At 45.0% G+C, this 14161-nt stretch overlaps 1 protein-coding gene across 7 annotated transcripts in view; it reads left to right on the top strand.

Annotated features, from left to right (window-relative positions):
- LOC110531840 (neurexin-2) overlaps positions 1-14161 on the top strand; it is a 1034463-nt gene that overhangs the window by 898101 nt on the left and 122201 nt on the right. For 5 of the 7 annotated variants that reach the window (XM_036987703.1, XM_036987704.1, XM_036987708.1 and 2 more), the window contains one exon: positions 8536-8625. The exons of the other annotated variants lie outside the window; for them this stretch is intronic. In XM_036987703.1, coding sequence (XP_036843598.1) covers positions 8536-8625 — 90 coding nt within the window. The remainder of the gene's footprint in view (positions 1-8535; positions 8626-14161) is intronic. 7 annotated transcript variants of the gene reach the window in all.

Raw genomic sequence — 14161 nt, 5'->3', positions numbered from 1 at the left:
CGATAGGACAGAGGAATGGAGGGGGAGGAAGGGGGACTTCCTAATTGAGCCGAGGGGTGCGTGAAATGAAAGAAGGAAGAGGAGTTTTAAGGGGGGAGCGCGTCGGCACAGAAGCCTGTGACCCAGATAGAAATATAAACCACTGTGATTCTCTCAATAGCATCCCTCCCAAACATAGAACGCATTTTACTAATGAATGTATTTTAAATGACACTAATGTCGTCAAAAATTGGAACGCTAAACATCCGTGGACATAGCTCATTCAAGACACTCTTACCATTAAGATCAAAAGCCTTTATTAAAATGAATTATCCATAAGGGAGAATGTCATATCCACCAGTGAACCAGGAACGAGCCCTATGAAAACTGTCAACTCAGAGTGAATAATCATATCGAACTATGTCCAGAAAGAGAATAAAGCTTGCAGAAATGCTGTCAGGATTCTCCTTTCATTTAGATGTGGCTCCTTTGTTTCCATCTACACTAGGAGAAGTGCCCTCTCATGGTCAACTCAGGAACCATTTTGGCACAGAACAGGGAGGCTCTCTGGGCAGCCATTGCGGTCTCTAACACTGTCCAGCCAGGCAGCTGGCAGGCTGGAGGAGACAAGGGAGACTCCTCCTCATCTAATATGCTGTGGGCAGGTGATTTGGAGGGCAATGGGTAGTGGGGACAGACCAAGGAAAGATGAGCTCTCCCGTAGGAGGGAGGGAGGGAGGGGGAGACAAAGGGAGAGGACACGAGGAAGGGAGAAAGGGGAGGTGAGGTACCAGTTGTGGCAGTGTATACACACACACACACAGTCTTACAAAACCAGAACCGTTGCTTTGTGTGTAAAAGATTAACAGCTGTACAACTGGGAACAGGTTGAAAATAATTTGAGAACTGCCCTCAGTTCAACTGCAGCACATTTCAATCAGATTCAAACACCTTTGCTAGATAAACTGTGTGTGTGTGTGCGCGCGTGGAAGTAGTCTCAGATTAGCGTGGATGGTAGGGAAGTCCCAACACCCTTTCCTCATATACTCCCATTGATATGTCCACACCCAAGCTAATATACAATACAACGTCAAAGTAGTTGCATTTGACTCGACTGGTTACATTTCTCTCCCACTCCATCCCAGCCTTCTCCTCTCTCCTCCTCCTCCTCCTCTTCCTCCTCATCCATCTCCCTCTCCTCGTCCTTTCTTCTTCCGTATTGGAAAGCTAGGGAACGTCGAAGCGCAGCCTGACATTTACGACGATGACTATAATTGTATTTTAAGTCACGACACAGAACATTGCTCTGGTGTGGTGTAAATGGCTCTATAGTTAGAGGGATATGGTTTGTCTGTCTACAACACCAGCCGATGGATCAGCATCAACAGTAGCACTATGCTCCTTTAACTTTCTATTTACATTGCCATCTTACTTTCCATTCCCTGTAGCTGGGCTGCCTCCTGGTGATTAGCATTTGTGTCGCCTAGTAACTTCATCATTATGACAAGTCGAGTGTGCACGCTGCGCCAACACACTTTCCTGATCCAGGGCGTTTGCAGCACACCACCAATAAAGCTGTCTTATTGCTTTGGCTCCTGGCTGTGCCTGTGAAGATATGGCTGGAGATGGGGAGGAAGAGGGAAGAGATGGGGAGGAAGAGGGAAGAGATGGGGAAAGAGTTATATAGGGGTAAGGGAGGGGGGGAAATAGAATGAGAGAGAGGAGATAAAAGGAGGAGAGCGAGTGAGTGGGGGAAAAGAGAGGTGGAGTGGAAAGGCAGGGGTCCATAGCGATGGTCCCCGCCCCTCAGAATGAGAAAGAGAGGATGAAGGAGAGCGAGATAGAGATAGCTGCTCGGCATGGGTTGTGTAAGCCAGCTGCTATCAGCTCTCTGATGGATAGGGTTTGCGTCGACAGCACTGTATAACAAGCAGTGCACAAATTGGATAGCATCACAGCTACCGAGATTACACATACTGTATTGTACGTGCACACTGTCTGTAGCGTGCGCACGCACACACACATTTAGTTCAAGATGGCGCACATTTACTTAGATTACACACACATACAGTGGGGTCCATAATTATTGGCACCCTTGATAAAGATTTTTTTTAAATACTGTTATAAAAAACATCATACAAATACGGAGCTATATTGTATGCTTAATTTTTGTGTTGTTGCAATGATATTATTTTATACTAAGACATGAGACATGAGATTGGAGAACACATTGGGAGGGATCTTGGTTCATACCTCCATACAGAACCTTCCCAGATCCTTGATATCCTTGATATCATCTGTGCTTATGGACTGCCCTCTTCAATTCAAACCCATTCCGGAGACTGAGATGGCCATTGCAAAATGCGTAGGTTCCAATCTAAGTGCCAATGCCGTTTAGCAAACACCTGGCGTTTACATTTGTTGGATGGCATGAAGAAGAAAAAAACGAGAGCTTCTTGGCCACGCACACCAGTGTTGAACAATGCATATGCAGAGAATACCTCATCCCTGCTGTAAAATATGGCGGCGGATCTTCGATGTTGCGGTGTTACTATGCTTCCACGGGTCCTGGGGCCCTTGTTAAGGTCAACGGCATCATGCCCTTTACCTGGTACCTTTTAAGCCAAAAGAACTAGGTTGCCTCTGCCAGGAGGCTGAATCTTGGCCCCAAGTGGTGGACCTTCAAGGAAGACAATAACCCCAAGCACACATCAACATCGACAAAGACATGGTTAATTGACCACAATATATGGTTAATTGCATACAATATAGCTCAGTATTTGTATAATGTATTTTATGTTGTTTTTTTTTGCTCGTCTTCATCACGGGAGCCAAAAAAGAAAGGGACTCTCGAGAAAAAGAGAGGAAATGAATGACAGAGGACAGAGGCAAACAGAGAAAGAATGAAAAAGGAGAGGGAGAGAGATCCTCGTATTCCTTCCCTGTGCTCTTGCTGCCAGGCGTTTAACAGAAGTTTCTGTGAGTACTGAGTGCTGACCTATACTGAACCTGCATAGCTGGAGACAGCGAGAGAACAAGAGAGCCAGGGTGGCTGAGCAGCTGTCTCCCAGCTAGGAGTCTCTTTGTCCCAGCCACTCAGAGGTCAGCACAGGGGGAGCCTGCGAAGCAGCTCAACCCTTTTTAAAGTCTACCTGCCTTTGTCTGCCTTCTCTTACCTCTGAGCCACTGTAAACGCTAGGGGATGAGAGACAGAGGTGGGGGGGGGGGAGCTAACGAGAGGAAGAGTGGGAGAGAGAGCGAGCGAACGCTAATGAGAGGAAGAACGGGAGCGAGAGCTAACGAGAGGGAGAGCGGGAGAGAGACCGAGAGCTGCGAGGCTGTGAGGAGGCCAGGGTCTCGGAGAAGCTCAGCACTTCCCTTCCCATCCAGCCATGCCCGTTTAAGTTCCAGGAGGCATGGACATGGCAGGCTGGCAGGGTTTAGACAGCCTGGCTCCAGCTCAGGGAACACCAGGACAGGAGTTCACAGAGCCACAGGATTAGCCCTCCTACTTGGAGTAGAACAAGTACTTGAGTCATACAGCAGCGGTACAATCTAATTTCCAGGAGCAGAGCTAGAGGCTTGGCCCTACTTAGAGTGCCGTAGAACTTCCATACCTGAACCATCGCAGTTGAAGTCTCAATGTGACTTTGATGTTACACTGTGCTAAAGGGATAAGGATGGGGATGGTCAAATAATGCATTATGGGTATTTGTTATTAAATAGGGCTGTGGTGTACTTGGAGGAGGGCCATTTCTGATAGGACAGAAAGGATGTTATCATTTCAGTTGAACATGGTCCAAGGTGGTGGGGTGATTTCTGGTAGAATATAGAGTGGGTTATTTAGCACACATAAGCACTTTTTTTAGGGATAGCATTTCTTTGATGTTAGATTTGAGTGACAATAAGTCTGACTTAACAGCGACACCTCCAACCTACTACGGTTCAGGCATTGAAGTTATACTGCAGTCATTTAACTGAATTCCAGTCAAATCTAATGTATGTAGGAAATAAATAAGTCAGTGATGTAAGACTGCAGAGTGACACGCGTTCCTTGGTTGGTGTTGGGGGTTTATAGGGACTCGTGGTCCACCGGCACGGCACGCTCTGATTGGATCTTTCACAGTTAGACAGCGGTCCAATTCCAGGCCTGTGTGGCTGGGGGAGGAGAGGGGGACGGGAGAGGGACAGGAGCCCTCATCAGGGAGACGGAGGGAAAAGATTGCTCTAGCTAATTAAAGAACTGACAACTTTGATTTCCACATGAGCCCCAGTCCCTCACTCTGACATCAACACGCAGACCCAGAGTGGCAGATAGGAGAGGAGCGATAAAACCATAACTAGAATTATATTTCTATGGATTGAACAGAACCGTTAGACTGACAACTACTGCAGAGATCACACTGTCGTTATATGGTGAAGAGGAATCCATTCTCAATTCATATGGGAAGAGATGTGTGAGGATGTTAGGAGAAAAAGGATTGATATGGAGTGTATGTATTCCAATGGGAGGGATGCTTCAGCTTGGGTATACAGTGTACTCAGAGAGGGATAACACATTTGAATGCAGTCTGGAGAGAAAAGGTCAGATACACAGACAGTGACATAGAGCGAGAGAGGGTGGAAGAGAGGGGGAGGGAACGAGAAAGAGAGAGAGAATAGAGAGGGAGAGAAGAGAGCGATAAGAGAAAGGGAGAGAGAAAGAGAGAGAGCGAGAGAAAGAGAAAAGAAGCAGAGAGAGAGAAAAAAAGTGAGAAAGATGGGCAAAACATCCAGACAGCTCCATTCTACTCTGCTGGATATATTTCAAATGTGTGTCCTGTACAAGGGCATCTGGCTGCAAAGCAAGAGATGATATACAGTTGACTTCCCCTGATAGATATCCCTCCACACACACTAACACACACACACCAACTTGCATCTCTCTCTCTCTCGCTCTCTCACACACACACACACACTGACTCACGACATGAATCTCACACACACAATCAAACTAAAGCGACAGAGTCAGTGAGAGGAGAAGTGGTTCTGAGTCATAGACCGGAGAGACTGGCCTTCACAGCGATGCCCGTCACAGCCCAGGACACATACACCTATCCCTGGCATGCCAGCTTCCTCTCCCATTGTCTCCCACGATGCCAGTCAATCACACTGCCCTTGCCATGCCCCTGGCATCACAGCTGTGATGTTCAGGCTCCCCGGGCGCCTGGGGCGCTGCCCAGCTTTGCCATGAATCTAACCCAGGCTCCAGGCACCCGCTCTGGGCTACAGGAGAGGGCGAGCTGGCTTGCGGCTTTCCAGGCATGGTGGTCCTCTGTCTTCTATTTCAATGTCCCGGGTGCATAGTGTTCAGTCCCGGGTGCATAGTGGAGAGTAGGTATGCTATAGACTGTGGAGACAATAACATCCACCAGTGTGTTTAGCGGGCACATTCTCTTTTACGCCTCTGTCTCATCCGTCTTCAGCTGTTCCACATTGGCATTTCCTTATCTCTCCTTATATAGACATAACAGGCTTGAGGCCTCCGCTTGTTTCGCCTGCACTCATTTTTTCGCTTGTTGCTGGTGACAAGGCTGCCTGACGCCAAGGGGCTGTTGGCGCTATAGTGTTTGTCCGCGAGGCGCAAACACGCGCACTTAGTCACATGCATACACTGAATAGTACACACACACCTCCACACACACGGATACACACAGGCACACACACACTCCACTGTCTTCCCCGTTTCTGATTACTCGAACACCTGGGTGCTTCCTGGGGAGGTGGTAGAGCCGGGGAGAAGAAGGGAGGAAATTCTTAAACCTTAAATCCCCCCCCCCCCTATCCTCCCATTGCAGCTATGGAGGGAGGGTTGGCAGGAATAATAATACAAAATAGATGTTCTATTGAATGACATCGTCAGATTCACGCAGGATGGCTTTTGAATCTCCTAATTGTAATCTAATTAACAGCCAGAGTGGAGCCACGGCTTTCTGACGTCTTTCTGCAATTTTGGTGGGAACCCCTTCCCCCTCCTTTATTTTCTACCTCCCTCCACTCAGAGAGGAGGCACAGTACCTCGTAGGACATTTGCTTGAGGTAAATGAATGATCTAACCTGATAAGTTTCCCCTACATAGATCAAAATCAAAGATTATTTCAAGGACGGTTGCCTTGGAGTTTTATTAAAATGGCTGCACTGGTCAGATACTACCACTAGAGGGAGGGCTTAATATCTGAGATGCATTTTCTTTCTGAAGTAGGCTGTTCAGTGTTCAGTAGCAGGGGTGGGTTTAGTTGTTTAGTTTAGTTGTCAGACTGACTCTCTCTCTCTCTCTCTCTCTCTCTCTCTCTCTCTCTCTCTCTCTCTCTCTCTCTCTCTCTCTCTCTCTCTCTCTCTCTCTCTCTCTCTCTCTCTCTCTCTCTCTCTCTCTCTCTCTCTCTCTCTCTCTCTCTCTCTCTCTCTCTCTCTCTCTCTCTCTCTCTCTCTCTCTCTCTCTCTCTCTCTCTCTCTCTCTCTCTCTCTCTCTCTCTCTCTCTCTCTCTCTCTCTCTCATCTGTTTTGCTGGCGTTGCCGTTAAATGTGTTGTGAGTGGAGAGCGGAGCACTATAATTGCAGGTCAATATCCTAGACTTACCTGGAGACCCACGTGATCTAAATGACACAAACGTACACACACACATAACACTATTGCTGAGCGATTAACCAACATTTCTGTTATTTTTTGTTTTTTGAACAACTAATTTACTGGCGTTGGTTCAGTTATTCAAATTCCATTTAATTCGTTTAGAGATCAATGACTTGGAATTAAATAATAAAGTCATCAAATAAAACAAATGTAGTATACACAACAACTGAAATATTGTATTAAAGTAAAGTCATTTGAATAAAGTAGGGTTAATAAGTGATAAGCACTACCATCATGGGACTTTTACTTGTTGTATTCTGTGTTACAGCCTTCAACCCACATAATGCACAGTGCATTTCATGTAAAAAAAATATAATAAAAAAAACGAAACCGTAATCGAAATCCGTGATAATGTTTTAATCAAACTGAGCCTAAACCGACCTCAAAAAGCACTAATCGCTCAGCAGGAATACACACACACACACACACCTCGCCTCACTCAAGTTTTTCCCCAGAAACAAACACTCTCTCCAATTCTATTCTTCCTCACTATCCCTCTCTTATCCCTCTCCTGGAAGTCTTTGCTCATCTGCCCTCCTACCTTCCATCCTCCTTTCCACTTATCCTCTCCCTCACTATCTCCACCGAGGCTCTTCATCCAGCCCCCCCCCCCCCCCCCCCCCCTCCCAGACATGTTGTACTACACACACAGGCACCCCTGCAGAACAGAGTGTATATATATATATGTATGTTTAGCACTGCGGTGAATAGAGGGAGAGAGGACAGCAGCTTTGTCGACAAGAATTATAGGCACATGATCACTCTGCCTGCGCCTTACGCCCCCGCCACTACACCTACACCCTTACGTTACGCTCTACCCTTCACCTGGTTATTGCAGTTCGAACACCATCCATTTCCTGGCACATTATTACAGCACAGACTGTTAATATGCCGTTTTTCAGGCTTTTTTTTTGTTGTACTTATTTGTATGACTTCCTCACCCCAGGCATCGCTTTATAGCTAGCGCTGAAGAGCCCGGCCCTAAACAGTACAATCCAGAGGTTGATTCTGATTGAAATTATGAGGGAGATAATCATTTTTAGCTCTGGTTAAATGATGTCATGCGGTTTAATGGAAAAGCAATGAAGAGCTTTTGACGCACTGACGAGAAGATGGAAATTATGAAGTGCCGTTGATGATTATTAAGCTGGAAAAAAGCCCTGATAGGTTATGTACAGTATGTATGAAACAGCAGAGCTCAAATCCACCAAGTTCTTTATATTTACCCAAAAGTGCACAAGTTGGGATTAGTGTTGCATTGTGGGATTTGGAGTTTCTTAACGTAATATGTCAGACTTGAGCACCGAGACTTGCCTCGAAGGATGGTTGCGTGGGATCTCAAGCAGAATATGTCTTCCTGGTATTAACCATGTAATGTGTTAAGTAATATGTGCTTAAGGGTCTCTGAACAGGAAATGATGGAAATGATGGTTTGATGATGAATACATGAAAATGTTTGAATAATGTAATGATGATGTTAATGCATATGACATTGCTATAACTGAATGCTTTTCATGTTGGTTTTAACATATGTTATAGATTGTTACTATTGATTTCATTGATGCTATTGATTTTTCACTGTCCACTGAGCGATTGGCTGTATCAGCTATCCATTATACAAACATACTATTTCTAAATTATTCATAAATATGTTTAACTTATCGGACCCATAACCAAAACAACCATTTAAACCTGAGGTAACTAGAATGCTGTCTAACCAATCCAATCCAGTCCGCAAAAAGCTACTACTTCCTGAAACTACCTAAAGCTGATTTTAACGTACATAACCTTGCTAAACGTTTTGCCATGTTGCCCTTTCTCTAACCTTTAACCTTTGAACCTTTGACCTTCCAGATATTAACCTGCACTCTTTTCCAAATTCTCTAAAGGGAACTTTGATAATGAACGCCTGGCTATTGCCAGACAAAGAATCCCATACCGACTTGGTCGGGTAGTTGACGAGTGGCTACTCGACAAAGGTAACTAAAAACCCCTTAACACTCCACTAATGACCTAACCACTTAATCACCGTTAACCACCGCTCTGGAGGAGGTGCAGTGCCACGCAACAAAGGTGGATGTTATTGGCTCTTTACAGTTTGCCTGATTCACATAGGTCCAATGCGATTGGCTTATGACCTTACCCAATCAGTCTCAATGTGATTGGCGTAAACTTTACCATTCAATTATGTCACTGAGTAGCAATATACATTAATAACACATTCAAACAGGTAACCATGCGTCACGCTCTACAGTTTTATTGTATACTGTATCAATTTGCTGTTCTAGCCCCCTGGAAGCAATTATACAGGTCATTCTATCTTGTAATTGGCAATTATGAAAGTAGGCAAATTGATACTCAATCCACCTCCCTTATCAGCTAGCTGGTTAACTAATATTACAATGTTGTTAATGACCTTACACATTCTTCATAGCATTTCAATGAAGGTACTGAACGAAAGAGCCAGTAGTAGGTTACACTGCACAGGGGAACCATGTCCAAAGCACCTTGACATGGGGCTGCATCTCTTCAGAGTCATAACTTCCCAATAACCCCAACATAACCCCCCAGTAACCAACCTGACAAAAAGACAGATCCTATTGGTTCCCTTCTGCTTCTCTTCCTGTGTTTCTGTTGTTTGGTCTTGTGAAGTTTTATTAATTATGGTGATTATTATTCAAATTCTTATTCACAAAAGTGACAATTAGAGGAAGAAACATCAACCACTTAATAATTTTTGGAACACTCCAGAGAAAAGTAGCCACCTGAAAGTCATTAAAAGTTAAAGGGACTGTTTAATGTGTCTGTTTGACTTTGTTTAATAAGCCTACAATTCGCTGTGTCAGCCTTATTCTGCCCGACAACAACGAGCATGATCGATCTGCAGTTTGGATCTGACCAAAAGTGACGATTCTTTAACCCTTTGAGTGCCAAACGTCCCCTGACCTCTTTGTCTTTGTCCTGTGTTGTATGTTTGTACTGCTGAAAGGTGGTTGATTCTATATATTTTTTTTAACTCCCCAAATGGAGGTGTGGCCTATGTTGCTCCTCCTCCTCCCCTCCCCTTTTCATTCCATCCCTCTGGCCACAGTTACCTCAGTCACGCCATAATGTTGGCCATTTTCAACCTGCGCTAGCTAGCTAACTAGCTCCGCTTTCACGGCACGATAATGGGCCGTCCACATCTAGCACGAATACAAACGATAACTATAAGGTGTAGATGTGCCTTATTACACATACAATAATTATTTAGAAGAACTGAGAGTTCGCCTCTGGGCAAAGTTTTAATGTTACTTATTCCATGACTGCTGGTCAAAGTGACTCCGATTTTAAATGAGTTGATGTTAGGCATCACAGCACAGTAAAATGCGACTTGCTGAGGGAATTTGAGGGTAGATTAGTCTAAGTCACGCATCTCTAAGGCTCTAAAGGCTTTACCCAAGTCTTGTATTCTGTTTGTATGACTAATAATAGATGCAGTGTCATGAACACATCACATTTTACATCTTCTAATTTGCTGCGGCCGGCTGTTCTTTGAAACGGTATTATAAGTGATCACACATGCGAGGAACGATTCCAAATAAATGAATGTGTATTTATGTGAGAGTCAAACAAGAGAAATTTAAGAGTTCCCGTGTTTATTTGATCAAAACAGAATCAGTAAACTGCTCACTGTGTGTCATTTGGATTAATAGGTAATTTAGCATGGATTGGATAGAATCAGTATATCAGATAGAACGAGAATCAACTGAAGGGTTTTGTACACATTGTTTCATACATTAATAAGGATGACTTGATATGAATTACCAACCAGATTTAGGATAATGATGACAAGACACAATAAGAACCAAAGAATCAACAGTGCGAGAGGAAGCTGCGGAGGTTAGTATGAAGGCCCTCTTACCATAAACAAAGATTGGAGGGAAGAGAACGGAAAGAGGGAGGCAGAGGACATTTCTCAACTCAAAGGGTTAAAGTTCATAGTTACTTTGCTATAGAAACAGACAGAGATGAATCCTAAAACCTGAACTAAGCAGAATCTAACCACCTAACAGCAAACCAAACTCACCCCGCGCTAACTACTGAGGGCTGACTCTCCCCACACCACCCCTCGTCAAAATTATGAACAGAAGGCCAGTATGTTATTTACAGTCACACCAAAATTATTCCTATAGTCTTACCTTCTGGACAGTAGCTAGGACACAACCAAGAAGCCCTCAGTCATAATCCTGTTATAAACATCTCTAACGAGCTCAATTGGAACTTTTGAAATTCCTCCCAAATCTAGAACTTAGACACTGATAATAACTAAACAGCTAACTAAGTGCTGGACCCCTTTAAGCCATGATGAAGTGGTGCCAGATTACCCCACCCCCCTCTCCCCTCACCCCTCCTCACCCCGAAACGTAAAACTCAGAGGGTTAAAAATGAACCAGTTTAACTTGGAACACCAAAATTCTAAACACGGTGTCTAATTATTTTTGCAATTATTCAAACGCTTCTTTCTGTATAAAGTTACAAGAGATTATAAGGTCCCTTTAACGTTTACTGTTCCACTATGTTGGCACATAAAATATGTTGCTTGTGTAACAACTGTATGAACCAAAATGGGTTAAATAATATGTCATTTGCTATGTTGAATGAAAGATCATGTCTGTTCAAGGTGGTGGATATATATGTATGTATGGATGGATGTATGAAGGAAAGCGAGTGGGGGTTTATCCTATGGATATTGCAGCCTGGTCTGTAATGGTCCAGACTTCAGATCTCTCACAGACCACACCCCTCTGACCACAACCCTGAATCTGTGGTGTTCATTGCTTCAGATGTCTTGACTGGAGCGAAACAAACGTCAGCCCAGTGTGTCTCCTGAACTTATGGTCAGTCTGGGTTCAGTGCGGTCAGGTCTGTGTAACCGTGTAACCACAAAGAATGGACATTTGCTTTTGTTGATATATAAAAAAAAAACAGCTGGGGTAACTAGAGCAATCCACACCCTTTGAAGTGGTTTATTCTTGCAACTTAACGATTCCGTGAGATTGCATGGTACCTTAGATTAATAGACTTCCAATAAAGTCAAGTACGGAGTGGAATCAAGACGTGGAAAAGGTAGGTAACACTCACACACACACACACACACACACTTATCAATGCTCCCAACCAACTTTATAGGCTGAAGTAGATAGAGCTTAGTAGGTATTACAATATCTCCCCCAGCCCAGAGCTGGCTGTTGGATCACACATCTCAATGTGCAGGTCTCATTCTCTGTTCTCCTCCAGTCTTTGAGGCAGATCAGAGAGAACATCTCTGGCCCTCCCAGTGCCTGCCGAATAAATCCAAAATGGCAGCACTTATACAGACTCAATGGAGGGGAAAAATAAGAGACCCAAAAGTTTTTAACAGCTCAATCCAACCAAACTCGCTCGGATCTGCCCTCCTTTCCCTCGTTCCTCTCTCTCCCTCTCTCTCTCTCCCTCTCTCGCTCTCACCTCATATCCGTCACACCAAATCCTCTTCTGTTTTCCACCCCTCCCACCTCTCTCTCCCTCTTTTCTTTCTCTCAGCTTCTCTCTCTCTCTCTATCGCTCTCCTTCCACATCCTCTGCAGTTTTCTTGGCGCCGCTAACTTGCGACGACACCGCAGCCTCTTTTCTTTTGAAACAACCAGAATGAGATACGGTTTCCTAATCTTTCTGGGGAGAGAGAGAGGAGAGGGAGGACAATATTGAGATTACAAATAACCAGCGACAATCGATTTCCCTTGTTCTCCTTCTCAATCCGGTAAAACGTTCCACTTTTAGCCAATGAGGTATATTTACTTCCTGGCTTTACCCCAATATATTCCAGTCGCAGAGAAGAGAAGAATAGCCGGAGCTACAGTTTAAAATGGGAGCAGTGTGGCATACATCTGGGTTTAGGGAGGACACCAAACTCTCTGGTGCCATTAAGAACCCAAAGATAACATCCAGAGACTTGTTCAAGTGGTCAAAACTGAGATGGAAGGAGGAGGAAGGAAGGAACACAACACAGGCCTTTGCGTCAACAGTGGTGCCTGGACAGCTTCTAGCGAGCTACCCAGTGAGCTGGGTTTAATGTTCAGTGTTTAATGGTCTGGTTCAAGCGCCCCCTTTTTCCCTAACCGAAAGCAATCGAGTCCTCCTAGTCGATATGATGCCTGGGCCCAAATCGACCTTCTCCTGGCTGGTGCGCCCATCCAGACAGGCCATGCGTGAGCCTGGCTTTATTACAGAGATTTTTCAACCCGGGCCCCTCACCAGTGGGGACGGCTCTGTGGCCCCTGCAACTCCCTCCAGACCGTCCATGGTGAGTTTATTTGGCTCAAACGCTCCTTTCTCCTCTTTTGCTTCTTTCCATTAGCTCTTTCTCTTTTATTACAGCTGTGTTGGAAAAACAGGAAGACACTGTGTATTTGTAACTCGTAGAGGGGAAAGTGGTCGTGAGACTCCGGTTCCTACTGGCTTAAATAATGGGGCACTTTGGCTGTGTCATTTCGCCGTTCCCTAACATGGAATGATCAAGAGCAGGGGTATTCAATTCTTACCTAACGAGGTCTGGAGCCTTCTGGTTTTCTGTTCTACCTGATAATTAATTGCACCCACCTGGTGTCCCAGGTCTAAATCAGTCCCTGATTAGAGGGGAACAATGAAAAAACACAGTGGAACGGGCTTCCAGGTCCAGGGTTGAGTTTGAGGGCCCTATAGCAACTGGAGTGACTGAAGAAAAAGGATCTGTCGTGAGCTCACCAACTTCCTAGATCTCTCAAGATGTGTCACGATGCAGAGAAAGCCACTACACCCTGTCGTGCTTTATCTAGTGTACTGTACCCTGTCTGAAGTCCTGTACCTTAGCTTACTGCCATACCTCTCACCAACTTCCTAGATCTCTCAAGATGTGTCACGATGCAGAGAAAGCCACTACACCCTGTCATGCTTTATCTAGTGCACTGTACCCTGTCTGAAGTCCTCCTGTACCTCCCCGCCACAGTATGTCTCTATCTACCGTCCCCTGGCCCCTGAGGGCCTCACTACACCCTCACACAGTGCTTTCTCTACTAAAGTCACGGTGCATTCCGCCCCTCGCCTTCCTTTGTCAAACACAATTAATTCAGAGCGTTACCAAATCGCCTACTTTTCCAGTGGAATAAAAAAAAGCAAAAGACTTAATTAGCAAAGAGCGGCTTGCGCTAAGGAGATAACTACTACCCACTTCATAATCAACTCTGTCAGCAGCGCACCCCATTCTGTCTTGGCTCGGAGGTGGGAAAAGAGGAGGGTTCAAGGGAGAAAAGCCTGTGAGATTCCCTGTTGAATCCCGGAATTGAGGGAATGATTTGCCAACGGCCAAGCGATACGAAAGGTTCTCGGTGTAAACATTCCAAGCTTCTGTCAATCAAAAACCCCTCAAGCAGTGCCTTCACAGTGGAGGAGCCTGGGTAATCCATCCATCTGCCCCACTAGCCGAGTCACCACTGCAAAACATTTAAGATGCGTCTA

Source organism: Oncorhynchus mykiss, chromosome 9, assembly GCF_013265735.2.
Source record: "Oncorhynchus mykiss isolate Arlee chromosome 9, USDA_OmykA_1.1, whole genome shotgun sequence".
Lineage (NCBI taxonomy): Eukaryota > Metazoa > Chordata > Actinopteri > Salmoniformes > Salmonidae > Oncorhynchus > Oncorhynchus mykiss.
The sequence above is the reverse complement of the archived record's forward strand: the minus strand, read 5'-3'. Positions and strand labels throughout refer to the sequence as shown.